This window comes from Oryzias latipes, chromosome 21 (genome assembly GCF_002234675.1).
Source record: "Oryzias latipes chromosome 21, ASM223467v1".
In the NCBI taxonomy this organism is placed as follows: Eukaryota; Metazoa; Chordata; class Actinopteri; order Beloniformes; family Adrianichthyidae; genus Oryzias; species Oryzias latipes.
The window spans coordinates 18,463,896-18,490,675 of NC_019879.2; the positions used below are offsets into that span (position 1 = coordinate 18,463,896).

At 39.7% G+C, this 26,780-nt stretch overlaps 1 protein-coding gene across 1 annotated transcript in view; it reads left to right on the top strand.

Moving 5' to 3' along the window:
* LOC101164603 (microtubule-associated protein 2) overlaps window positions 1-26,780 on the top strand; it is an 84,927-nt gene that overhangs the window by 54,213 nt on the left and 3,934 nt on the right. Inside the window, exons 4-16 of the mRNA XM_023951156.1 lie at window positions 2,691-2,780; window positions 4,040-4,114; window positions 5,734-5,943; window positions 8,631-8,930; window positions 10,426-12,680; window positions 12,909-13,530; window positions 13,633-13,863; window positions 15,417-15,554; window positions 17,748-17,809; window positions 18,855-18,990; window positions 20,818-20,874; window positions 20,997-21,298; window positions 26,342-26,423. Coding sequence (XP_023806924.1) covers window positions 2,691-2,780; window positions 4,040-4,114; window positions 5,734-5,943; window positions 8,631-8,930; window positions 10,426-12,680; window positions 12,909-13,530; window positions 13,633-13,863; window positions 15,417-15,554; window positions 17,748-17,809; window positions 18,855-18,990; window positions 20,818-20,874; window positions 20,997-21,298; window positions 26,342-26,423 — 4,560 coding nt within the window. The remainder of the gene's footprint in view (window positions 1-2,690; window positions 2,781-4,039; window positions 4,115-5,733; window positions 5,944-8,630; window positions 8,931-10,425; window positions 12,681-12,908; window positions 13,531-13,632; window positions 13,864-15,416; window positions 15,555-17,747; window positions 17,810-18,854; window positions 18,991-20,817; window positions 20,875-20,996; window positions 21,299-26,341; window positions 26,424-26,780) is intronic.

Consider the following 26,780-nt stretch of genomic DNA (forward strand, 5'->3'; position numbering starts at 1 on the left):
TGTGGATGATTTTATTTCAGCAGACTGATCTGGAACTGCTGTGTCCTTTTAACATTTTTAGGCAAGGCTTGGTTTCAGCTATGGTGGTACGTGTGTGATGAGCTCCTGTTTATTTCTTTGTTGCTGTTCCGGAAATCTGCATTCAGTTTCAAGTCATTAAGTCTGACTTGCGAGGAACTTGTGTCTAGTCAGACAATGATGCTGAATAAATCGGCTGTGAATGACAGGGATGGCTGCTATGCCAAAGGGTTAAACCTTTGTTCAAGAGGAAGAGGCTAAAAAGAACAGAGCAGAGGAAGCGAGACATCTGTCACACTCCAAATAGAAACTCACTGGAGTAAATAAGTTAAACCATTAAGTTGTGTTTAAATACAATTAAGCAACATGCATCTATTTAAAATTCTGAACTAGTCAAGTCAAATAACATGATGAATAAGGATCAGCTTTTGATTAAAGAGCTGACTTTGGGAATACAGAATGTTTGAGGGAAAGCTAAATAGGGAAGAAGCATAGTCCACAGAAAACAGCCTTAATAGGGGAAAAATTACAGAAAACGTTTTAAGTTTTATTTGAAAAAGTAAAAAAGTAGATAGCAGCTCCTTATCCCCTGCTTTACATCTGGGTGGTTACATAGCAGGGAAGCACAGAGGGTGTTTAATGTTCAACCAGCCTTTATGTATAGCAGTGATATAATTAGCAAAAAGCAGAGAATCAGCTGAAACATCAGGTTGATCTATGTGTCTTCAAAACTGGGGAAGGCCTTCTAATTAAGCACAACTTGATTTTCTACTTCTCACTTAGGGAATGGATGATAGATTTACATTATAAATTGATTCTGTCACTAAGAAGATCTAATTTAAGAAGACCTTTTCTGTCTTTTTTGGGAAGTAAAGATTTTCCTCTTGTTTTTGTGGTAAACATTTCTTTTTCTCTGCAACTAAAAATAGCTCCCTGGAGCTCATGAGCTGGCAGTGCTGGAAGTTCCCAGATTAGTCACATTCATTTAATCCTGGGTTTGTGGATGCCTACTTGATTGTTTAAGATGAAACTCAATAAAAATCTGGTTATAAAAGAAACTCATAAGCCTATATTGTAGCACATATGAAGACTAACTGACTGTAGGGACAAATATGTATATAGATACAAAGTTTGGCTTGAGGGCTTGACTTATGACTGATTTACTCAGTAAAAAAAAGTCGGAAAAAAAAAACAATTAAAAAAAATATAGATAATCTTTGTTATCATCCTGTTGGTGCTTGTAGCTGTTTCCTCTTTGTCATTAAAAGAAACTTAAACATAAAGTTTATTTTTCTACGGAGCCCCCTCAAAGTAAAAAAAAGAAAAAAAAGAAAAAGAACTGGTCTCTTGAGCGCACAGGAAACAAACTGATGCACATGAGATAGTTGCTATGTCCGAATTCCTTCATTACTCACTACGTAGTGCACTATATAGTGTGTTTGCCATTAGAGCTGTCCGGATCTACAATTCCAAAGTCGGGCATCCTAGGAATTTCCCAGAAGTCTCTGCAAAAAACCGGTGCGCATCGATGCACACTAGATTGGAGAATATAGACCACAATGCACTACGTTTGAACATTTTTTGTGAAAAAAAAGCATTTAAATCTATTTTTAAATAAACCATTAACTTTTCCATCATAGGAACACAGTGGATTCATAAATAGTTGTCGTAAAACGCTCTTATAGATTAAATTTTCCATTTTTGAAATCGGTGACGTCATATTCGCTGTTTAATAAAAAATGAAGTGAGCATGGTGTCCGAATTGCTATTAGAGTCCAGGGCACTACATAGTTTTTTAGCACTTAGGGATTAGGGCGGGACTTTGAACATAGCCAGTATTTCCACCGCTGCCGGCAGTGCTTCACGTTCTCTCCGGGGGACGGGTCATTCCCGTCCTCATCCTCTTCCGGGGGAGACTGCCGATTTTCTCACTCCTGCTATGACAGATCCAGGAGGCAAGTAAACCCTGATTTGACCTCCTTTCTGTCCTCCTTTCATGTCCTGGTCTCTTCTAAAAGCTAATCGATGCTAGGTGCTCAGCTGTAGCCTGGTTTGGAGTCATGTCCGTCAAGAGTACAAGGTCCTCGTTGTATCACAGTCCAGAACAAGGAGCCCAGAATTAACACAATAAAAGCATACCTCGTCACAATTACATGACCTATTTGAGTTTTATTTGAACTTGTAGCTTTGCTTGTCCAACGTCACTGTTGTGTTATCTCTGAAAGTCACCTAAAACCAGTTCTAAAGTCATGTGGTTTGTTTAGGCGCAGAGGATTCACCTGCTTTGATTAACAGGTGAGGAGTACTGGTGCACTGCGCATGCGCTTGTTTGCTCGTGTGCACGTGAAACTTTTGCGTGTGGACGAGAAACCAGTTCTAATTTGTTCTTTGCTTCACTGTTCCTTTAAGGGCTCCATTTAGCAACATCATGCTGGACTGTTTACTGAGGATGGAAACAGTCTTTCTAGTTTCAGTTAAACTAAATTATAATAAGGAAAAACTAAAGGTGCCAAACACAAAATAGCTGGTAGCTCCTGCCAACTTTAGCTTTCACTTTAGAAGCGTTTTGATAAGGTTTTGGCGGTTAAATCTAAAAGATTATTCTCATTTGTACCTTTTAAATAACTCCCTTTTGGAATCCATAATTTTTTTCCATCTGGTGTTTTTGCCAGAGCAAGTGTCTGCGAGGATTGTTCAGGAAGTGACAGCAGAGGCGGTGGCAGTCCTGAAGGGAGAACAGGAGACTCAACGGCTGCCTTCAGGTGAGACCAGACGTCTGCAGCAGACAAGTTACTGTTGGGAATAGCCGCTGTGTAAATGTCACATGGGGTTTAAAGAGCAATGGATCAGCTGGTGGGTGGCTTCGGGTGCAGAATGGGCACAACTCTCAAGTGCCGGTATGTCATCCCCATGAGTGATTTGTTGTCCAGCAATTAGCCCTTCTGCCTCCGAGTATCAAAGACTTTGTTCAAACATGAAGGTAGGGTGGGATCTCTCCCATCAAGAAAATACAGCACATTTCCAGCACACATAGACACCTCCAGTAAGCAAACGAAACGCACATGTAGAAACAATTGACTGTACCTGAGAACTGGACCAGGTGAGTGTTACATCACCTAAATGAATGGCTTGCTTCAAACGAAAGAGTCAAATCATTCGCCATTTTTTTGCGATACGACATATCAAGCTCACTTCAAGTGAGCTTGAAGGAAGGCCACACCCCTACCACTTGAGGGCGAGCTATATGAAATCTGTCAGTCAAACATTTTGGAACATTCGACATGAGACCACATACTTTTATTGAGGCATCTGATTGGCCTGCTTAAACTTCAATATCTTGCACTACAGAAAACAATTATGAAAAAAAAAAAGTAGGATTAAGAAGAACATGTTAAAAAAGACAGTGGAGCAGTAATGGTTATTTTGATAAATAGAGTGACTAGTAGCTGTTTATTTCTCAATGGGATTTCGGCTTTTTGGCACCAGCAGGTACAGTCAGGACCATAAATATTTATGGTCCTAACTGTATTTCCTGTTTGGAACAACAGGGAGGAGGGCTCACTCAGTTCAGTTTTCATTTACAGTCAGCAGCAAAAGCTGGGAAGAGAAAATGAAAACAACCTCATATTATAATTTAGTGTAGACTAAATTACCACTGGTGACTTTATTTAATATGACTTGAAAAGAGCTGAAGGGATTATATATCTTCTTGGTCATCAAAGCCAAGTTGGAGAAAGCTTTTGGAGGTATTTTCTGAAAAACGTTGTTGACCAATCTACCAATCTACTGCTAAACGATAAACTGTATTAAGCGATTCTAATGTTTTTTTTTACATTTGTAAATTTCGCTGTTGACAGACTTGTATCCTTCATTCATAAAAGTCATTAGGCATTTGTAATTGCCTTTCAGCTCTGCTTGTGTAGTGTATTATCTGAAAAAGGTGAAAACACATGTTTAAAGGGTGTTTGTGACCTGTGCAGTGATATCCTTGGCTCATCATCTATTGTTGGTTTCATTGTAGTTGAAGATACAACCAATTTGCCTCCGTCCCCGCCCCCCTCACCTGCAGCTGAGCACTTTGGTCCTGCAGAAAAAGGTAGGCTAAGGGTAAAAAGAACAAAAATCTTCAAAACAAATCTTTGCCTTTTCTTTTTAAGTCCTTGACGGACACACTTGGACTCCAGTTTGCTGGCACGAACTAGCATCTACCAAACCCTCCCACCCCCAGGGACTTACACACCTCCAGGGGAACAAACAGCACACTGAGACTTACTCGGGAAACCAACTAGAAAAGCAGAAATCTGTTGCCTTTCTCCTGTCATCTGATTCTTCTGAGATCCTACTTTGTCTTCTTCATCACAATTGGAACCGATTCACTTTATTGTCATGGCCATTATTCCCGTGTGAAGGTGCACCTACAGTACATGCATGACCCACACGTCACTCTTTATACCACCCTTGTCATCGGCCTCACACCCACATGAACATATCATCTTGTTAGGGTTTTTCTCCAACTTTTTCTCGTTTGGCTCAGAACTTCTAAGTTTTGCATGTTGACTCTCATGGTGTTGTGTTTCCTGTTATCGTCTGCTGTCTGTTTTTTTTAAAGTTTTGTTTGGCTGTGGCAACATTTCAGACATTAGGATAATAACAAAATACTGATCTGCTGTTTTTAGCTTATGGAGCTTTCAAAAGTAGGTTATATGTTGTTGTCAATCCTAAGTATGATATTCATAGTAGTATTTCAAGTTTTTATGTTTATTTCCTTTTTGACCACCATTTAACCCAAGAAAACGGTTCTGTTTAATGTGTGCTTAGTAGTTGTAAAAAAAGTACTGTTAAAGTGTAACACTGATTACTGAAAGTTGAGGCTAAAGTTTTGCTTATCTGATTCATTTGTGCTGCCAAGCACACACTTTTGGGGTATTTTTGTCTTTGTGCATTCACTTCTATTAGGAAAAAAGGGGTTCGTTGTAAAATCTGCTGGCAGAATGAGTGTTAAAGCATACCTATGCTTAGTAAATGGTTTGTTTTTGTCGATTTAGTTTGGTCACTGATAAGTGAGGCGGTGGTTTTTCTTAAAGGTTCAGTTTGTTGGTTTTGGAAAGGCTGGCCCCCTTTTTGATCTGCTTGTGAATGTCCTTCTGTCCCGTGTGTGTGTTTTTGTCTGTTTCGCTCAGCTGAGCTTTGTCTGTTTCATACATTTCTCCCTCTGGAAATGATTTTCAGTTTTTGTTGTTTTTGTTGAAAGTTAATTTCCTTCCTGAAAAATGTCCATCTTAAGAAAACACACTCATTGTTGGATCTACGCAAACGTTTCCACCTAAACCGTCACTAAGTAAAAGTGAAGGAAATATAACATAAAAATGTATCAAATTATTTGACTTTATAATTTATTAACTGTGTGCATTCAAACATTTTTTTTCCGTAATGCTGAGCTTCTAATTTATTCTTTTAATCCTTTTTGTGCTGTTAGGGGAGTTGATATTTAAAATACACTGAACATAGAATGTATGTTTGCATTTTTAACAAAATAAAATCAAATTACAATTTTGGCCAGCATTATTACCAGGTGTTTCTCTTAAGATGGTCATCTGTTGGTTTGCCTCCATTGTTTTCTTTTCCTCCTCCTTTCCTCTCACCGTCACTCTTCCAGTCTGTGTCCAGATTTCCCTGCAGTTCTTCTCCTTGTGTCTGTCTTGTTTGTTGATGTAGGGGATAAGGAGGAGGCGGGGCCTCTCTGCCGCTTCCAAAATTCTCGGGAGAGGTGCAAGTTCCTCGCCCCCTCCATCTCTGTTTCCGTGCCCGAGGACGACCCCTACCACTCCGACGAGGAGTACTATGAGCACCCATTGTTCAGCCCAGAGTGGACGCACTCGGGCGCTCGCCCCACAGGGCACGCCGTGGCCTTTAGACAGATTGAAGGTGAACCACGCATGGTTCCTCTTTGCTTTTTCTCCCCTCATCTCCTCTCTTCTTTTTTTTTCTTCTTCTTGTGTGGTTTGACCTCCCTTCATACCTTCCTCCGTTTTTCCTGTCATCTCTCCGTCGGTCAGCTTGTCCCTTCGTCTGTTTTTGCGTGAGGTTTGTGTCTCCTCGTGATGTGCGTCCACCCAAAATGTGTGTTGATTTAATAGCCCTCCCTATTTTTGTTCATTCCTACCGAAATCCATCGCTACCTGTGGTTGCCACACCATGAACATCAACACATAGCATTAACATCTACACAAAAGCAGTGCTTCATTCAGTGAAAACTCCCACCTTAAAGAACATGTGATCCACAAGTCTGACTTTTTGGGACATTACTTAAGATCGGTGTCTTTGATAAATGTCTCAAAAAAACAAAACAAAACTGTGCATGACTTTTATGCACAGAGCGAATATCTTTCAGACTTGTCCTGTGGTTCATTTGTGAATTTTGCCTTTCTTCTAAAACGTGTGCTCCGTCAGTTCCTTTCCACATATCAGCTCTAACTCTACTGGCACTGTGTGGCACCAAGGAAGACTTTCAGCTCCAACACCACCAACAAACACACACTCAGCTGTCAATACACTGAACAAACATGGCATCAGCTTTTCACTTTAAAGGCTTTTGCAAACATTTATAAAGTTATTTTTATATCACATTAAGATAATATTTGGTGCTCAGGTGAGCTTTATGGTTTTATGAAAACATAGTATTTATTATTTCTAAAATATTTTCAATGGCAATAGTTTCTTTTTGTATTTTGTTATGCTCAAAGTTTTCATTTTGTCTGAAACATAATTATATATCAGTAAAAAGTGTAGCTTTGTTTAATGTTCTTTATTTTTTAAAGTCTAAACCAATGTTTTAGGGTGTTTTCAGACTGGACACATTTTGTTTGCTATAAGTGAACTAGACTTCGTTTTCCCCGATAATCCAAAAAAACTTTTCCGTCTGAATAATCCTAAGTGGACCCTCGGTCTGGGACCAGGAACCGCTCTCTGACCCATCTTCTAAAGTGGCTTCAGTTCAGTTCCCAATCCGATATAATTTCAGTTTGTTTTGAGTTTCCTCAAACTGAATATCCATGCTTGGAGCAAAACAACTTAAATGTGGTTGGATAAATGCGGGCTCCTAAACATTTTTTTAACGTGACACACATTGCTTCTCACTGTTTTCCTGACAATCTACATGTAAATGCCATAAACACCCATCAGCGTAGCTTCTTTGTGGTCGCCTTCTCAGCAACCACCTTTCAGCATGCCTCCGCTGTGCCAGAACAACAAAAAGCGTCGTACCCAATGTTGATGCAAATGTTCAAAAGTGTTGAGCGAAATATAAAGTTTCAATAAGTGAACTATCCTGACAAGGATAGCAAAGCGTAATTCTTGGCCAATGACTGAAGAGAGAATGGTTTTGTTTACAAGCTTTAGGTCCAATCAGAACTGTCTGGTAGTCGGCAGTCTGAGAAAAGACCAAACGCAAGGTTCAGGACTCAATCCGGACTAAATTAAGCGGACTTGAGCCGGACCGACAGACTTTTCCAGACTGAATACACCCTTAAATGCAAAGACTTTAGCCATAGACTGTGTAATTCATCAAAATATACCTACCAGTGTGTCAGTTAATTAACTCCAAATTATTTCAAAAGAGGCTAAAACAGTGAAGTCATGGAGACTTGATACAGTCACCACTCCTTGACACAAAATAAAGACAAAATTAGTTTCCAAAACTAGTAAAATTGAAGAGAGTTAAACCTGAAGGTTTAAGATTTTGCTAATGGTGTTAGCATCTTGCTAACAGGTATTTGTGCATTAGTGTCTGGACTGCTTTTGGGCAAGGGTCTGGGTCAGACAAGCATAGTAGCAAAGTGCTGCTGCAATCATAGGTGTGCTAATGCACATGCATTAGGTTATGTTTTAGGTTTAAGGTGTTACAAGTTAAAAGTAACAAGTTTCCTATTTGAAAACAACTACAATGACAATCACGGATCATTTGGCATCAAGTTTGGCCAGATTACCAATAACATACTCTGGATGTTTCTTTTGTTGTTTTTTTAGGATAAGAATGAATCGAGTTTGTACCGTGAATGTACAAGAATGCCTTTTAGTCATAAATTTACAATCGTTTTTAGAGCTTTTCTAGAAGTCTGTGCGCGTGCTTTGGCCAAACATACTTTGTTCTTACCAACTTCTTCTAAGTTTTTGCCAATTAAAAAAAAAACAATGAAAAATACCTCACATGCTACATACCAGGTGTTTTCAGTCCCATTTTGAAAAAAAAAATCCTGACCCATTGCTTTTTTACTAAATATTGTTTTCAGGAATATTATGGGTTTTACACAGGATGTGCTTTCATATAATGCTTTATCGCCATTTACCATCTGCCTGAAACAAAGTGCTCGGATGGAACTGGTTCACAGTAAGGTAGATGTTTATCGTTGAAGACTCTCACATAGGATGAAAACAATGTAGAACAACACTCCAAACCACAAATGTGCCTGAATATGTAAACACACAAACAAACACAAGGTTATCTTTTCACAGAGCTGAAAGTGTCCCCTCATGAGTTGTGTTCTCTCATAACCCAAGTCTGTGTTGCCTGTAGTCTTAATGTGTCTCCCCCCTTTCATCTTGTTTATGAAAAGAAGAGACCATGGAGGCTCTTACAGCTGAATTCCAAGAGGAGGAAGAGGAGGAGGAGGAGGAAAGTGCAGAGGCAGCAGAGTCGGAGACAGCTCTTGATGAGCAGCAGTGGAGTGGGGAGGAGCCCGAGCTGGACAGCCCCCAAGCTGAACTCTTAAATCAGACAGACGACGTAGACGAGGCCCAGGAAGTAGACCTGGAGCCGGGTGAAGCAGCTAATGCTGCTGCAGAAAGCTCTATGAGCAGAGAGGAAGAGGAGGAGGAGGAGGAGGAAGTAGAGGGTGATGATTTCCCTGACACAGGTGTGTCCTGCCCTCTGCTCTCCCTACCTGCATGTTTACTGCATTGTTCGCTGTGTTAGAAGTAAGCAAATAACATTGGCATAAGAATTCAAGCGGAATGCCCAGTAATCCTTCCGTCCTCTGCTGCGGCTGCAAGGCAACACAGGCTTGTTGGTGAAAAGAGCCACATTGTTTTTTGCTTTACTCAAGCAGGTTTATCGGCCAGTCGTCCTGGCTTGTGTTTTCTTTTCTTCGCTGTGGTTTCTGGGGCCGGCTGTTCTGTGTTGGTATGATGATATGAAGTGTTGCTAAGCATATAGTGCTCTCTGTTAATTTCCTCACCGTATGGGCTTGCAGATTTTACATCGCGCTCAGATGTAACAGCTTGGTGATGCGTATTTTGTGCAACCATTTTTCATAGCTCTTCAATGTGCATCATTGATATGATGGTTATAGCTCCTAGCAAAGGGTTTGCAGGAGGCTGTGCTCTGGCTGCTTTATGCTTAAAAACACAGCTATAGCTAAAACATCAACATATAAATCAGTTTGTTCTGTTTTTCTTTTAAAGTTTTTTGTGTTCATTTCAGTTGACTTTTTTGTTGGTCTTTTCTGGTGGCAAAGTATGGCATTTGTCTGTTCTTCTCACAGAATATTCTGTACTCATGATTTTTTCAGAGAAAACTAAACATAATGAACTCTTAAGCTGTGTTCACACCGCCTTTGGCAACACACGTTCAAGCGACCACTTTCAAAGAAAAGTCTATGTAAATGCTAATGCATGCAGATTTTGGGAAAAACTGTCACATTCACACATAGCTATATACATTTTTAAGACCATTTCCAGGTTCTATGTACAAAATGGACGCGTGTCTATTAAATGTGGTTGAACGTGTAGTTGATCAATCAGTGTTTCAGATTTGGTTGAAAAAGCCTGAGGCAGGATTTACGAGATTTGCACCATTTCAATGTCTCTTCCAACTATAGCTCCATGCGATAGTATCGAGTAGTGACAGCTCAGTATGAACACCGAATGCTAAACAGGCATTCAATAATGCACATGTAGTGCGTTAATGAACACGCGTAACATGCCCGGCGTGAACATAACATTATAAGTCTATAAATACTGACAAACTTTTAAAAAGAGAATTTTTTGTATAATCTGTACAGTATTCTTGACGAATGACATACATGCCTCTCATTAGATGTTGTTCAATGCATGGAGCCTTCTGTCATAACTTGTCTCTCATACAGCAGCATCAGACTTGCATCATGCTGGTTCCGCTACTCCATCTCATATTTTTCACTCATCTGTGATTTGGCGATGCCCATAAACTCGCCGCAGTTCTTCTATGACGGCCGTGTCGTGCTGTAAGTTTCTAAGGAGAGCTTTGCTTGTTACTCTGACAGCTTTTCTAGTCCTTGGCGTAAATGAAATAAATTTATATCACAGCATGCATTAGCGATAAATATATTTTTCATGGAAGCAGAAACAGTCAACTTACAGATGTCTTTTCAGCTTTGAAGATGGAATCGGACAAGCAGGACAGCGGGTCCATGAGCCCTGACAGCATCGGGTCAGAGAAACGACCGGAAGAATTTTACGAGCCCCAAATGCAAGAGTTCTTTGCTGGTGAACGGGTCGTACCAGAGAGCCCCACCATGGATATGCCATCCTATGTACATTCAGATGTACAAAAACAAGACAAGCACTTAGTCAAGTCATTCACACTTCAGCCCACGTACGGGGAGCCAATCACTGTGTCGGAAAAGCAGCCATCGGTGGAGGTGGTGGAGTTCAGCAGTATTGGCGCTCCATCTGAATTCTCTGCTGTAGGAGTCAAGGATGAAGCAGGGGACTTGGAGAAAGATGCCGGGGACAGATCAGGCATGTCAGCATATTTTGAAACGTCAGCCATTGAGGTTGAAGAACCTCAGCACTGTAAAAGTGAAGGTTATTTAGAACTGAGTAGAGCAGTTGAAAAGAGCACTGTGGATAACTCTAGGTCTCAGGAGAGGAGCTACAGCATGCTAGCTGAAGCCAAGGATGAGCCTGAGTCTAAAAAAGGTGTAGCGGATGTTACTGGACTGTTTGCAGCCCCTGATAGGAGTGGTGATTGCAGGCTTTCGCCCGGTAAACTCGCTTTAGACCAGAGGAGTTACTCACTTAACATCACCATAGGAGCACTGGACCAAAGCGGGCAGGGAAAATCTCTCAACTTCTCCCCACTGGCGACAGACATCATGTCTTTAACTAGCGGGAGCCTAGATGAGTCAGCCAACTACCTTCCAGTGTCAACACCATCTGTTGATAAACCTCAGCCATTTCCACCCCTTATCTTGGAGACTGCTGCTTCAGTCACCTCAGACTCCTCATCTCCACCTCAGACCGCTGAACCGCCTCCAAAAACAAGCCCAGAACCAAAATCTCCAGAATCCCCTCAGCCCTGTACGAACTACAAAAATGGCACGGCAATGGCACAAGACTTGCCAGAGATGCTTGACCTCGCTGGAACCCGCTCTAGACTGGCTTCTGAAAATACAGACCCGGAAATCATCAAGCGAAAGTCAAGTCAAGCAGATGTTCCTGCTTTTACTCATGATCCAATGGCCAGCCTGGTGTCAGGAGAGCAGAGCCCTGGGGCAAGAAAAAGTGAGAGCCAGCTTGAAGAGATGGGATATTGTGTGTTCAGTGAATACTCGGGACCCATGCCGTCTCCTGCAGATGTGTTCAGCCCCACTGAGACAGCTGCAAAAGTCTTCACCCCCTCTGTCCTGGAGGAGAAAGTGGCTGAGCAGGCGAGGAAATTAGCAGTTCGAGATATGTCTGTGGAAGATCACGGGGAGCCAATAGGAGAGGCTGATGCCAGTGAGAGGATTAACCAGAATCAAGGTGATTCAAATAACGAAACAAAAGATGATGTGGTGAACAGTCAGCCAGTGAAGTCTGTGCCAGAAACCCCACCTGCTCAGCTAAGTGAGACTTTTGTGACTCCAACCGTAACAGTGACTCTAGAAGGAGGTGAGAGGTCAGGAAGTGAGTCTGAGCGTCAAGGCAGCGGTGAAGGGTCGGCCTCAGAGACAGAGATTGCAGACTATGAGAGGCAGATCCGCAAACTAGAGATGGAGGATAGGCCTCTCAGTTTGGAGGAGGAAAGAGAGCTGCAGGAGCTCCGGGAGAAGGTTAAGCTGGTCCACCAAGAAGCTTATGAGGAGGTGGACGCAGAAGACGCGTACCAGTCGACCGGCATGGCCAAAGACCGAATTGCAAGACCTGTGAAAACCTCCCCAACTTCGTCTGTGGAGAGCAACATTGACGATGACAAGCTGCTCTCCCCAGTGCTCTCACCATCCAAATTTAGGCAGAAGGAAGTGTATGGATCCCCGAAGAGAGTAGCTTCCCCCGTGTCAGCAGTACACAAAGAAGAGAAGGATGAAACTGAGAGGAAATCAAAGGAAGAAAAAGACACAGAAGCAACAGAGAGAAAGAAAGAGGAAGATGAACTAAAGAGAAAGACTAAAGAGGAAGACCATGATCAAAAACTGCTGAAAGAAACGGAAAAGAAAGGAGAGCAAAATGACCAGGAGAATATGCAAAAATTAGAAAAAGAAAAAGAAGAGGGAGAACTAAAAGAAAAGGAGGAGAATGAGAAGAGACAAAAGGAGGCGATGGAGCTGAAAGAAAAAGAGGAAAAGGAAAAGAAAGAGAAAGAGGAAAAGGAGCTGAGAGAAAAGGAGGAAAAGGAAAAGAAAGAGAAAGAGGAAAAGGAGCTGAGAGAAAAGGAGGAAAAGGAAAAGAAAGAGAAAGAGGAAAAGGAGCTTAGAGAAAAGGAAAAAAAAGAGAAAGAGGAAAGGGAGCTGAAAGAAAAGGAGGAAAATAAAAGGAAAGAAAAGGAAGAGAGGGAAAAGAAAGAAAATATGGAGAGGGAGTTCAAAGAAAAGCAGGAAAGAGAAAGAAAAGAGAAAGAGGAAAAAGATTTAAAAGAAAAGGAGGAAAGAGAGAGAAAAGAAAAGGAGAAGGAAAAGGTGGAGCAAGCGGAAAGGGAAAAACTGGAACAGGAAAGAATGGAGAAAGAAAAGACAGAAGAAGAAAAGGAAAAGTTAGAGAAAGAGCTGCAAGAAAAACTAGCTGAGATGGAAAGAAAGAAAGTTGACCTTTCGGTGGACGTGGACTTGAGAGAGCAGGAGGAAAATGCTGCCGTTAATACTCTGCCAGGAGACGCAACTGGGAACCTGAAAGACGAGCACGTGTCCAAGAAAGCCAGCGCCATCGAATCCGTGGTGATGGTTGAAGATGATTTCATCACCGTCGTACAGACGATCGACGAATCGGAAACACCGGGGCACAGCGTCCGTTTCTCCGCTCCGCCTGAGGACAAAGCCTTTTGTGTTGCTGACCAGAAAGACGAAGAAGACGAAGAGGAGGAGTCTGTCGAGTTGGCCCAGGAAGCAGATATAGAGGAGACAAGTCAAGAGGAGGTGCATGATGTTCTCGATGCTGCTCCCATCTCCCAAGGAAGAGAGGGTATGTCAATCGAGCCAGAGGGGCTAACAGAAAGCTATGACAGAGATGAAACCACAGTGGATGACTCCATACTGGACAGCTCCTGGGTAGACACGCAAGGTTGGATCTATTTTTTGTTATGTTATGTCATTTATTCATTCTTCTCTGCCATAATGTCAGTTCTGAAAATACTAACAGCCTTTTCAATGTCCCATTTGTCAGACGATGACAAGAGTATGGCAACAGAGCAGATCGAACCTTTGCCCAAAGTGCCTGCAGCAGCTGAAAAGGCCTCTGTGCTCCAGATCAAACAAACACAACACCAGAAGAAACAGGAAAGGCCCATTAAAGCCAAAGGAGGTCGAGCCAAAGGACGAGTCTTCACACCTGAATGCAAACCTGTCCGGAAAGAACCAGTCAATGTTCCCAGGGAGGAGGTCAAGAAGAAAAAAGGTTCACCTTTACCCTCTTCATGATTACATCATTAATGATTTTTGAATGTGGTCACTCAGGAGTCATCATGTATTTGCATGAAAAGGATAAAGTGACAGTAGTAGTATACTTTCACAAAGTGGTGCAAGTTCAGCTTTGATTTACCAAAAGCTTCTAAGGTGACACCAACAGCTAAAATGGAAGATCTTTAATCTTTTCAAACAGTTTTACTTTCCAGATCTGGTTTTCAAGATCACCCTGCTATCTCCCTTTGTGTCTCAAAGCTGATTACCTAAATAAGTCAGAATGCAGTGCGTCTCCCTTGTGTTGCGTGGGGAGTCCGTCCGATGACCAACAGTTAATTTACATTTTCTCTGGTCCACCCCACCTCCCCCTGATTACCCGAGGAGTGGTTTATCCTGCCACCCCCGTGTCGATTAGTTTATCCAAAGCTTTGGCAATCAGTCCTTCTGCCCTTTCCTTCCTCACTGACTCCTTGTAAAAGCATGTTTTGTGTTATAACATGACTCAGCATGTACTTATGGTTTTACTGTCTAAGGCGAAAATGGGCGCCGGTGGTAAAATCGTAAACATTTTTATTTTGAAAGTACGACGAAAGTTTTATTTAGAAACCTGAACCTGTTTTTATTTTCTCAGACATTTTGCTGCAAAATTGACAGGTCAACGGACTGGAAATAGAATTCTCGCACAAAGTTTGTTGCGTTGCAGAGAGACAATCATTGATTGGTGATTGACTAATAAACATTCTATATTTTTGTGTCACCGTAACAAAAAGGAACTGCAAATTGACCAGTGTAAATCAGCCCTGAGTCAGTAAATCAGCAGAAAGCAGAGACATCTAGAAAACAGGGAGGGTGGCAGACCTGAAAACCCAAAGTTAGACAGACCTGTTTTAATTAAAGACCCACTCCAATGAAAATCATGTTTTTGGTGTTTTATCATGTTCTTGTGGGACTTTTCTAATGATGGAGAACTTCTAAAAATAAGTTTAGCTCAAAATTGCATTCCCTGAATGTTTCTTTATTCAAATCATTTTAAATCTGGAGCAGACAAAAAAATGCAGGAGTTGAAAGATGATAAGGAAACCCCTCTTATATGTGCTATAGCAGGGTTGCAATTCTAAGAGTATATAGATTTTGGCATCTGGCCCAAAACTGTATGACTGGATGGCTCCAATATTGTACCAGTAATGTTAGGTTGGGGGTGTGAGGGGCTGTGAACAGAGAGCTCTTAGCTCTAATTCTAATGAATCATAAAAAATCACTGGGAATACTTTTAAAGTAGATGAAAAAAAAGAACAGAGTGGGTCTTTAAATCAATCCTGCAATGGTCTGTTCCAACATTCATAATGTGGAAATGCAGAAATATTGGTAAAAATGTCTGTCTACAGGGCTCAATTGACTTTGTTTTAATACTACTGTTATTCATTTTTATTAGCTAAGTTTCTAAAGGTTTTTACCACCAACCATTATGACATGACTCAGCATTTATTTCTGCTTACTGCTGCATATTTCTGTTTTAATCACTTGGCCTTGTTTCGTTTCATTATGTAGCTATACTACGAAAAACTGAGCTCACCAAAAAAGTGGAGACTCAGAGTCTTTCTCCATCCAAGAGGAGTTCGATAAAGCCAGCAGCTCGCCAGACGCGGCCCGCCCAGCACCACTCCTGTCCCAGAAGGAGGCACACAGGTGACAACAGGCATCAATGTATCACATCCGCTTTCATTGTATTATATTTTTTCAATGTTTATGTTTGGAGTTTTGTTTATTTTTGTCTGCAATTCTGCATTTTTGCTTTCAATAAAACACGTTTTTTTTTCCTTATCTGTGCTGGATGTGCTTTTTTGTTCAATTCTTTTATTTTTTTGTTGTTTATACGTCTGTGTCTTAGTGTGGGATTAAAACAAAGGTGACACTGATTTTATGTGAGTGGGTAATTTTTTGTTTGACTACTAATTTTTCTCTCCAGGAAATCTTAAATCCTCTTTTTTATATTTGCATTTTTTTTAGTTTTCTTTAATCAAGCAATTAATAATCTGTTTTTCTTTGTGCATTCATAAGTTTGAGTCTAATCAACCTGCTGTCCCAAAGCCTTAGCAGAGCTTATATTCCCTTGACAGACTGAATTTTGTGTCAGATAAAAAAAGCCCACTGCACTCCCACATTGCCCCAGTTAGATTATGTTCCGGAAGATGCCTTGCATAATTCTAAATCCCCCATTATATGTGTTTTCATGCGCCAAGTCTTTGAAGAACAAAGCTTTTACACCGGAAACAACTTGCTCTCACAGAATCTGGCAGAAGCAGAAATGCTAAATTAAAATACTCATTTATGGATAAATTTGTTCAGGAAGCACATATGGTTGTGTGAAAAATAAAAATAAAATAGGACACCTTAATACATTTCTATTCTTTATCGATATGACCAATTTTTTTTGAAGAGGTTGATTCTCTTAGCCAATATAAAAAGTGTGTCGACCTGAGCTGAATGACACTCCTGTTAGACTCCAGACGACACTGTCAAAGCGCAGTGCTTCAGTGTTCAGCAGAGCACCAAACCTGCTCCCCTTTGGTCTTTTTAACCTATCACACAGTAATAGGGCATTACAGTCAGATGTTTTTTATTTTTTTATTTTTATGGCACTGGTTCACGAAACCTCCTGGATGAAATGTCAAACAAAATAAGGCAACAGTTCACAGAGATTTACACTATTTTTCAGATGTGTTTATTTTGAGCAAATATAGCATCTTTTGAAGCTTTTTTCAAATCTTTGCAGCTTTGCTCTGTAATGGATTTAAAATGGATCAAAATTCCACTAGACTCGAGGAAGCTGAGGCTATGTTCAGATTCCCTTCTTACTCCCTAGCTACAAAAAGAAAAGACATAGTACTGGACTATCTAGTGCCCTGGGTTTTGAAAGCAATTCAGACACAATGCAAACTACACTTTTTTTTTTAAAAATGACAAGTATAATTTCACTGGTTTCCCGAAGTAAAAACCTATTAAAATAAGAACTTTTTATGAAGGCTTTTTACAAATCCACTGTGTTCTAAAGATGAAAACTTGGATGGTTTATAAAAAAATACATAAGAAAAAAAACAAAATATAAAAATTACATTATGGTCTAAATCCCCCAGCCTTGTGAGCATCAATGCAAACTGGTTTTTCGTAGAGACTTCTGGGAAATTTCTAGGGCACTGGATTTTCGAATTGTAGATTTAGACTGCACTACAAAATGGCGGATGCATTATATAGTACATCATAGTAGTGAAAGAATTCGGACACAGCCTCAGTGTCACCAGGAGCTTTAACAGAGAAAACATTGAGGAAAAAATAATTCGTAAAATAGAGAATTTATAACAAGAATTCAATAAATACATTATTTTTAAACTGTAGGGTTTAATATAAGACTGTCCACTTTCACCTTTCACTTTAAATTACGATTGCATCTTCCTGCGTTATTTTGAAGTTTAAAAATACAGGAGAAATCATTCAGTGTAACAACAGCTTTCAAAAATGACATTGTTCTATTCTATTCTATTTTATTCTTATCTGAAGCCTAAAACAATGCTTAGAATTGCTCTTTTTCCCATAAGTTATTATAGATGAGGATCTCCTTGCAAAATAGATGCTCTGGCATTCTTCTCATGCATTCTGTTATACACTGAAAATCTTACATTAGCTAATCAATCCGTGGCAACAACAGAGTCTCATCAAACTCATTTTTAGGTGTTTACTAAGAAATGGTGGGAAGATGAGAAATTCTTCTAGAATCCTGGTTTCTTTTTACATTATTATAACCGTTCGAACAAAAGGATTTAGTTCTCAAAAGTCAAAGAACACTTGAAGGCTTCAGGAGCACCATTTTTTCTTGTCCTTCAGAGACTCTACCAGACAGCCGCCGGCCTCTCAGCGTCGCCAGGCAATCTCATGACAGAGTATCGGTGAGTACAGCAAACGGACACCAACAGGATCTTTGGCACTAAAACCAATCAAAGTAAAGAAAAACAAAATGATGAATAATTAAAGATAAATGACTAAAATTCATTTAAACTGAATCAGCTCTAGTAATGCTTCAGATAAGTATTGTTTCAGTTTTACCGTAGTATTTTTGTGTCTCATAAATACAAAGTACATTTTTTTTGGTGCAATAATGGCATAATTCTTTCTTTGTAATGATGATAATTGTTAAAACTTTTTAAAACAATGGCATAAAAAAAATTGCCATGTTAAATGTTGTTTTCTGCCGCTACGAAGACAGATCTAGTCAGAGTGTTTTCTTTTCCTGAGTGGGTGTTGAATCCCCCCCTTGACATTTCTCCAGCAGCTGTGGTCGTGACTCCATTTTACTCCTCCACCATGGTAATGACAGTTATTGTGTCAAAAATACCAGAGTTTTTCCTTTATTTTGAATGTCATTTCTCTTAACGGCAGAGCATAAATGCCCGTTAACAATCTAGTAACGCACCTTTAGAGAAAACTCCATTCCTTCTCATCTTCCATTTATTGGTTCTTTGTGTGTCATATTTTATTGCTTTCTTAATTTTTGTTTAGATGAAACAAGAAAAAAAACATACATTTCTTAAGGGTAATTAAATGCTAAACCCTTTAGATCTAGTGTGGGCATTTCATTTGTCATCTCAGAAAGATCACAAGTAATCCACAAGTAATCCTTTGTTTACTTGTTTGTGTTTGCTGTTCAATCATGGAACCATCCGTGCACCATCTCAGTGTCATCCTCATCACTTCACTCTTACAAAGATTCCAACCTACATATCCAGAGCTCCTGCTGCCAGGTTAGATAGCCTTCAGTTTCCCCTGACAAAGCTGCATGGCTCAGCAGATTTAAAGGGTAACATCACTGAGGTATGTGGCTGGAAGGCTGTTGATGTGATTCCAGGAGTCGTCTTTTATTAAAAGTCCTCGAGCACAGGGTGATAACGGCTAACCGTTAAATGTTTGCATTCTTTTGTGTGTGCTGAACATCAGGATGGGGGATCACGAAGCCCGGCTAAGAGATCCTCGGTGCCACGCCATGCCTCGATTCTGGCTCGCAGATTTGAGATGGAGGAGAGTTCGACCTCCGTCACCAGTTCAGGCTCCACGGCTCCCCGTCGACCAACATGTAGGCTCTTTATTTCTCCTTTCACAGTGCTTTTACACAAATTGCCTTCTTTAAAATGATCCTAATAAACTAAATCAAAGGGACTCAATTGATGGAAAAAAATATAAAGGTATTGTTTCTCCAAAGTAATTTATTTCAGAATATTTAAAGTAACCTTTTTAGGGAGCAAGAAGTGTGACATGAACTGTCAAACATGGAGGAGACAACCTTTTAAAAACCCTTACATCAGAAATAGATAAAACTATTGAAAACAATGCAAAAACAATGTAAAAAATGCAAATGTGTTAAAGTCCCACTTCGATCATCATTTGATCTATTTTCAAAATGTTTCCAGAGGTCTTTTAATGATAATTCTACCATTATATGCTTGTGTAGTTTTCTAGGACATAGTTTCTGCAGATCAGTGGGAGTTCATCAGAAATTCACCTCTGAATTGTAGGAGGGACTGTTCAATTCAATTCAATTCAGTTTTATTTATATAGCCCAATATTTACAACAAAAGTCATCTCAATGGGCTTCATACCCGTAATTGTGTAATAAACACGAATTATAAAGAACATAAAGTCACAGAATTCAATAGGTATTGGCTTAACTGGACTAACCAGACTAAACTAAACAGGGCATCCCTGCCCTTAGACCCTCCTTTACGGCTAGGAAAAACTCCTAAAAAAATACAAATTGTTTCCGGAAAAAAAGAAGAAACCTCAGTAATTTCCACATGAAGGAGGGATCCTCCTCCAGGACGGACAGGCGATGTACCAGAACTCTTAGACAGAATTTGCTTATCCAACTCTACAACTACATATTTAAATAGTCCAGCAGATGGGCTTCATCCAGATGAGTGGGGGGATGGCTGGGGGCTCGAGACGAGCCAGAGGTAGGGTCCACAGCCAAGTACAGGTACAGGTTCAACTACAAGTACTGTTGATGTGGAGTATGCCCATCCCCACATCCTGACATCTATCTGTTTACACACTCTCCACTAGCTCATAGCCCCCCCCCACAACCCCAACCTAACATTACCAGTGCAAAAAAAAAAGGTAAGCAATATTGGAGCTGTCCAGCTGTACAGTTTTGAGTCGGATACCACCTCAGACGAGGAAAAGAAAAATGTTTAAAGATGTATTTATCTTCAAGTAAATGCATCAGAATGGAGCGGAGCAGTGAGCTTGTGGTTTGCAGTAGTAGCTTTTACGTTGCACAGACAAACTTTTTTTTATTTTTCCGTCTGCTCCTGATTCACAATGATTTAGATAAAAGAAGTACTCAGAAGTGCATTTTTAAGCTTAATTTCATTTATTCATAAACGTCCTCCAACGTGAGAAAAATGTCACAAGAACATGTAAAAACACAATTTTTCCTCAGAGTGGGTCTTTAAGTAGTGATCTTAACAAAGTTACATTTGGTGTAAGGTAAATCTGCCTTTGTATATATAACAATCATTCTCTTCATAAGAATCTCTTCAGATGTGTGCGTAATCGTATATGAAATTACAAAAACTTGAAAAATAAAAGAAATGTGAAAAGTCAAGTAATTTGCCATTTTTAGGTCTTTGTCTGAACAAAAAAAACACTATTTATTTTTTAATACATGTTTATCTTTGTTATTTGACAATTTTATTTTTATTGGACTCAATATTTGGCAAGTCTTTTACTAAACCAACATGGTGGATTTCACTGTTCTGTTGTTTCTGTGTGAGACAAACCTGTGATCTGATATTTTAACCATTTTATGCTTATGTATTAAATTTTAACCAAACTTTTATTTGTTTGCAAATTGAGATTTAGATGAAAATTCCCCGAACTCCCTATTTTTTGTTGTTTTTAGCATTACGCACAGAGATGAGAGCAGAGCACCGGATAGGACGAGCCCCCACTATGACAGGTAAAGAAAGTTCTTAAAAGTGTATAATTTAATTGACTAATTAATAATTTAAAACTGTACAAATTAAATATAGTAAAGATCAAATAGTTGAGCTTTTGTGCTTCTGTATTCCACCATAATAGTCACAGAATCGATGCGCTCCCGCTCGGCTCGCAGTGGTCACTCCACCCCACGCACTCCAGGCTCCACAGCCATCACCCCTGGAACCCCTCCGAGTTACTCCTCATCTTCCAGAGGGACCCCACGCTCCCTCAGTTTGATTTGCCAGGAGAGGAAAGTAGCTATTCTTCACACCCCACCTAAATCCCCAGCAACTACACCCAAGCAGCTCCGCATCATCAACCAACCACTTCCGGACTTCAAGAATATCAAGTCCAAGGTTGGCTCCACAGAAAACATCAAGTATCAGCCCAAAGGAGGACAGGTGGTGTTTCTGTTCTTTTTACATTTTTCATGTCAAACTTGAACTAGCTCATCCATTTCTTCTCCCACAATCCTGTTTTCCTTCCTCATCCTGTATTGGAAAATTTCTGAATTGCCTTGCTTAGACAAATTTGATGTCCGTCTGAACAAAGGAGCTGAGAGCAGTGTGCGTTGAGGAAGTTTGGACGACAGCTCTGCCAGCTTGTGAAATCTTGTTTCCATAGCGCTGCAGTATCTGCATTATCAGAGTGGCACACGGGCTTCATCTCTCTGCCTGACAAATGTCTTGTTCTAACTAGAGTTTGTGATGAAAACAGCGGCGTGTGTGGTCATCAGATCTTCAGTGACGGCCTCATTAGAACTGTAGGAAAGTAGTCATTTTCTTCGTCAAAATAAGAGAAAAGATTGTTGAGCTGTAAGCTGGAAAATAAAGTTGACATGGAAGTTTTCTCTGAAGGTACAGCGACCCAATAAAAGTGCGAGAGCGAATGCAGGTGTTTTCTCAGAGGATCAGTCAGAAAATTTGCTTAAAGGTGGACGAGGCGATTTTGTTTTTGTCCCAAAAGTGGAATCATGACCCTCCCTTTAGCTGTTCTTGCAGCAGTAATTGCTAGAAACAGAATAAAAATGCAAATACAAAAAGGGTTCTGATAGGATGGGCGGCTCTCACACAGTGACACCTAAAAGAAAAACACTGTCAAACCCCCGTACCGTGACGAGAACAAATGAAAGACTTGATTCATAATACATGAATTAGGTTTATCTGCTCATTTAAAACAAAATGATCTACATTCATTATTCATAAGGCTTCCTTCCATCACTTTTGGACCATTTAGCCTGAAAAAGTAGCAGAATGAAAAGGAAAACTGGAGTTTCAGCTTTACAATGGCTACTTAAATTTTTTTCCTAAATACTTAAAAAAAAATCAAATCATGCAATGCTATTTTACTTTTGTATACAATTTGATGATCACACAATCATTACATGTTAAACAGCGTTCGTTTATCTGGGGTAATTTAGAAAATTACTCCTTTTCAGACACTTTGTGCTTCCCTTTGTCTGTGAGGATTCTCCATCATTCCGGGTGTTTTATTGCAGGATTCTGTTATTCTAAACCAGGCATGTGATGCGCGTTCAAGAACGTGCTTTTTGGATGGTATTCACACTTGACTGTCACTAACCAAGACTAGCATATGTGAATCTTTCTCCAGGCTTTTTCCTTCACAGCACTTTTCTGATAAATGAAAGACTTGCGTCATATAATTCTAGTTGGGCACAAACTGCAATTATTAATTTGTCCTCTGTGATCAATGTTGAAACGGTTGGCACATCTGTGATTTATAAGGGATGCTATCCATAAATCACTGCCTAATCCAAGTCCCTGATTGGTCACAGTTTATCTGGTTTAACTTTTTGCGTGCGTTCAGTTGCCACGCATTTGTACATAGAGCCCGAAAACAAACTTAATAAATTGCGTTGTGACGTGTGGATCAAGAATTTTGAATGCGGAAGCCCGAAATGCGCATTCACGCATTTACGCATTTACTTAGACTTTTCAATGGAAGTGGTCGGTGGAACACACATTTCCGAGCCTGGTGTGAACGTAGCATCAGAGAGCTGAACCAACAACTTAAATGAGCAGCAAAATGTCTTCTAGAATAAACCTTTAAAGTCCAGCCGCCCTGTGATTTGTGCCTCCCTGTCAACTCCAAGGTTGTGGTAGTTCCCTAGACAGCTGCTGCTGATGCAGTTGTGAGTCTCCCTGCCAGCCTCACTGTCACTGACCTGCACACTGGTTGTCCTCTTAGCAAAACAAGGACCAGCACATGCCAGCAGAGACCAAACACAGAGGCTCCTTGGTGTGGAGGAGAGTTCTGCGTGCCATCTCCTTTTCTTTTTGTCTGCTGGCAGCACACAGTGTGACCTGGACCCAAGATCTGCTGGTACACCACGTCACTGGATCACATGACACTTTTTGGTGTTTTTTTGAGAACCACTAAGAAAATAACTGCTGATTAAAATGTTGCTAAGAAGACCTGAAGATTGTCGCCTTGGAGCAATCTTCTTTATCACACTTTTCTTTAAGTTTTTAAACATCTGGGTAAGATGCCATTACTTTCTCTTTATTTTTTCATAGATTCAAATTTTAAACAAGAAGCTGGACTCGGGTCATTTGTCGCTATCAAAATGCAGCTCTGAGGATAATCTGAAGCACTCTGCCCGCAAATCCAATGTATGTAAAGTCAAGTTCTGAGACTAAAGAGATAGTTCCTAGTCAGGTTTGTGTTTGTGCATAGACGTGTTCATGTAGTTTCTGAGTGACTCAGTTCTGTATCATTTTTTTTTTAGTAGCCTGATCCTCCTTCTTTCCCCTGCTTTTTAAATTAAGTGTAATAATCACTGTTAAAATTCATAATTGGGGTTTTGCTTCTGATAATTCTAAACCTTGATGATGGTGATTTAGGAATACATAATTATGTGTTGGGTATTTTAGTTTAGTATTTTAGAAGTAGGTTTAAGCCTTTTTGTCCAAACAGTTTTTTTATTGTATTTTTAAAAAATCTTTTTTTTATAAAAAACAAGATTGCTCAGAGAAAACAAATTTGTTCTTTTAAAACTCGGCTAAAGCAACAAATGCAACCAATGCCTTTTAAGAAGTTTCTTTAAAAATATGTATATATTTTAATAGCAATTACTTTTTCAAATATGCGGTTTTTAATTATTAAGAGAATTTCAGAGACATAGGCCCAACTAATTGAGGAGTTTTCTCAGACAGATACATTTAATGAAAAAATTATCTGATTTGTCAAACTTTTTTTAGCATTTTGACTTTTTTCCTTTGATTAACTTTACATATCAAAACATATCAAATTTTGTATTTTTTAATTCTTGCTGTAGATTAGAATTTACAATTCCATTTGCAAATACATTTTCTTAAAGCAGAACCAAATTTTAAGGAATACTTTATGTAACTGAAAAATACACCCCCATTCATAGATTAAAAGGGAAATTACCTTCTCTGTTTTCCTTGTATTTGGTACATTTTCAAATCCGCTTTGTAAACCAATGTGCTGAATCCTTCAGCTTCTCCTTATAGTTTTTGTGTGACACTCAGGGGCCTGAAAGCAGAGGGAAAAGGGAAACTGGTACTTGAATGTGTCCAGGTCTCTGATTGGTTACATTGCTGTGCATGCGTCATGCTGTCATGGCTACGTCCTTGATTTGGTTCTGTATTTGAAAATGCAATTTTAAATCTGTTTGTAAATCTGTCATTTGCAAGTTCAGTCATGAAAACATTTGCAAATGCATTTTTTTACATCACATTTACTATCAATTTAAAAAAAAGAGGCAATTTCTCTTTTAAAGTGCAATTTGCAATGTGAATTTGTAAAAAAAAAGACTTGTTGAATTTGAAATTTATATCTAATTCACAATTGATAACTGAACATCATAAAGCAGTTTTGCTTTTTTTTTTAATTAGTGATCTTTTCCTCCATACAGTCAGAGCTGGACAAGTCAATGTGAAGTCAGTAAATCAGAACATCCTAAAAGAATATCTAAGTTTTTCAGTCATGCTTTCAAAAGATGCAGTGGAGTCATGTGATGGTGGAGTTAAGTGTTAAAAGTTGTTCATGGTGGAAAGAAAGTTAGCTTTAAACTGAAACCTCAGGGACTTGGCTGGAAATCTGTCACACGTTGTGCACTTCGCTAATCTAGTGCTCCATCAGAGCTGGTTCAGCAGCACATGCAGGGATGTATTTATCAGGAGAGTGAATGTTTCTGCAGAATGTTTGTCCAGAGCAGCAGGGATCACAACAAACAAACCTGGATATCAGGAGCATATTAAAGCCTTAGGAGCGCGCCAGTGTTCACATCTGCTGCTGCAGGGTTTCACCTCCAGTGTGAAGCTGGATTTGCCACTAATCGGGATATGTTGGTGGTCAGTTGTCTTTTGCTTCTAAGCCTTTCTCTCCCTCCTTTGTTGTGTGTCGAGCATTCACTCCACAGAGCGAGTGCTCTTCTTATCACTCCTCTTCATCGACACCTCTTTTACCAGGCTGGTTTGGGACTTGTGATGCTAAAGGATCACTGTCTCCTCCTTCAGCACTTGACAGAGACACGAAAGGCCTGTACTTCTGCAGATGTGCAATTTGCTAACAAGCAAAAGTGTCTGTGTGGCAATTTGGTGACTCACAATTCGCCACAGTGGGAGGAGAGGCACACAAAGGGGTGCGAGACTGGTAATGAAAGGGTCCAATGCAACTTTGGTTCAACATAAGAGAAGTGCAGGAAAGAAGCCTCAAGGATTCCTGTTTTTAATCAAACATTGCTGGAGTTTAGTCATAAAATATCCTAACTCATAGAAATTAACGGTATAAATATATCAGTATATTTTTGTGAATATTTTTGCTCATTTATTTCATTTCCTATTGTACAGGGATGCATCTACTGTTATTGTATAACAGGAAAAATGAAGCATAATATGCAAAAGAGGCACAACTTACAGCTTTTCCATCTTTTTTGGCAAATGTTTTGTTACTGTAAAATAGTACATTTAAGGTTAAAACTCAATTCCTTCTGTCAAATTGAAGTTTGTCATATCTGATGACTAGCTAAATCTCATAACTGCCTTCTATTATGACAATTTTTTCTCTGCCCATGCTTAATCTCATTTGACACTTAATAATCACTTATTTTTGTTTATTTAGAATCTTTAAGCTTTGAAGCTTTAGATTTTTTTTTGCTTAAATAGGATTTTCTTAAATCCGACGTAATGCTTTCTAAACAGGAAGTGGCTGAAGTGTAGCGCTTGCAATTTTCCTCAAAGCTGCGCACAAAGGCTGTTATGTAACGTCAGCTTCCGGCCGGCTAATAGCACACAGTTAGATAGAGCTGTGTTGAAAGGAAAGCAACGACAACTTTTCACTCCCATTAGAAGCTGTAGTTAAAGTTTTGTAAGTCATAATGGCTTTTGAGCAAAGAGGAGTTCAGATGGAGTGTAGACTGTGATAGCTGACCCTGTTTCCTGTTGTGTCTTTTACAGGTGCAAATTCAGAACAAGAAGATTGACTTGAGTCATGTGACCTCCAAGTGTGGCTCTCTAGACAATATACATCATCGACCAGGTAATGTATAGAGCTGAGCGGCAGTGTAGTCACAGGCACCCGAATCGGGGTTGACCAGTACGGGTTTCTAGGTTGTCTGGGCCCGTAGAGGGTCCTAGAGAGGAGGGGCTGCGGCTGTTGAGTTTTTCCATATTTTTTTTTTACATGGTTTCAATGAAAATCTTTAGATAAACAGCAGTTTTGGCTGTTTACGGGACAGATAGTGCTGATTAAAGGGGCTTGATACAGAATTCAATCTATTTTGAATTTTTTTTTTTTAAATTCAAAAAATAATATAAATGATAAAATAAGTTACAACTTAGACAAATCTTTGTTTACATTTATTTTTTTTAAACAGAAAAAGTACCAAAGAAATTA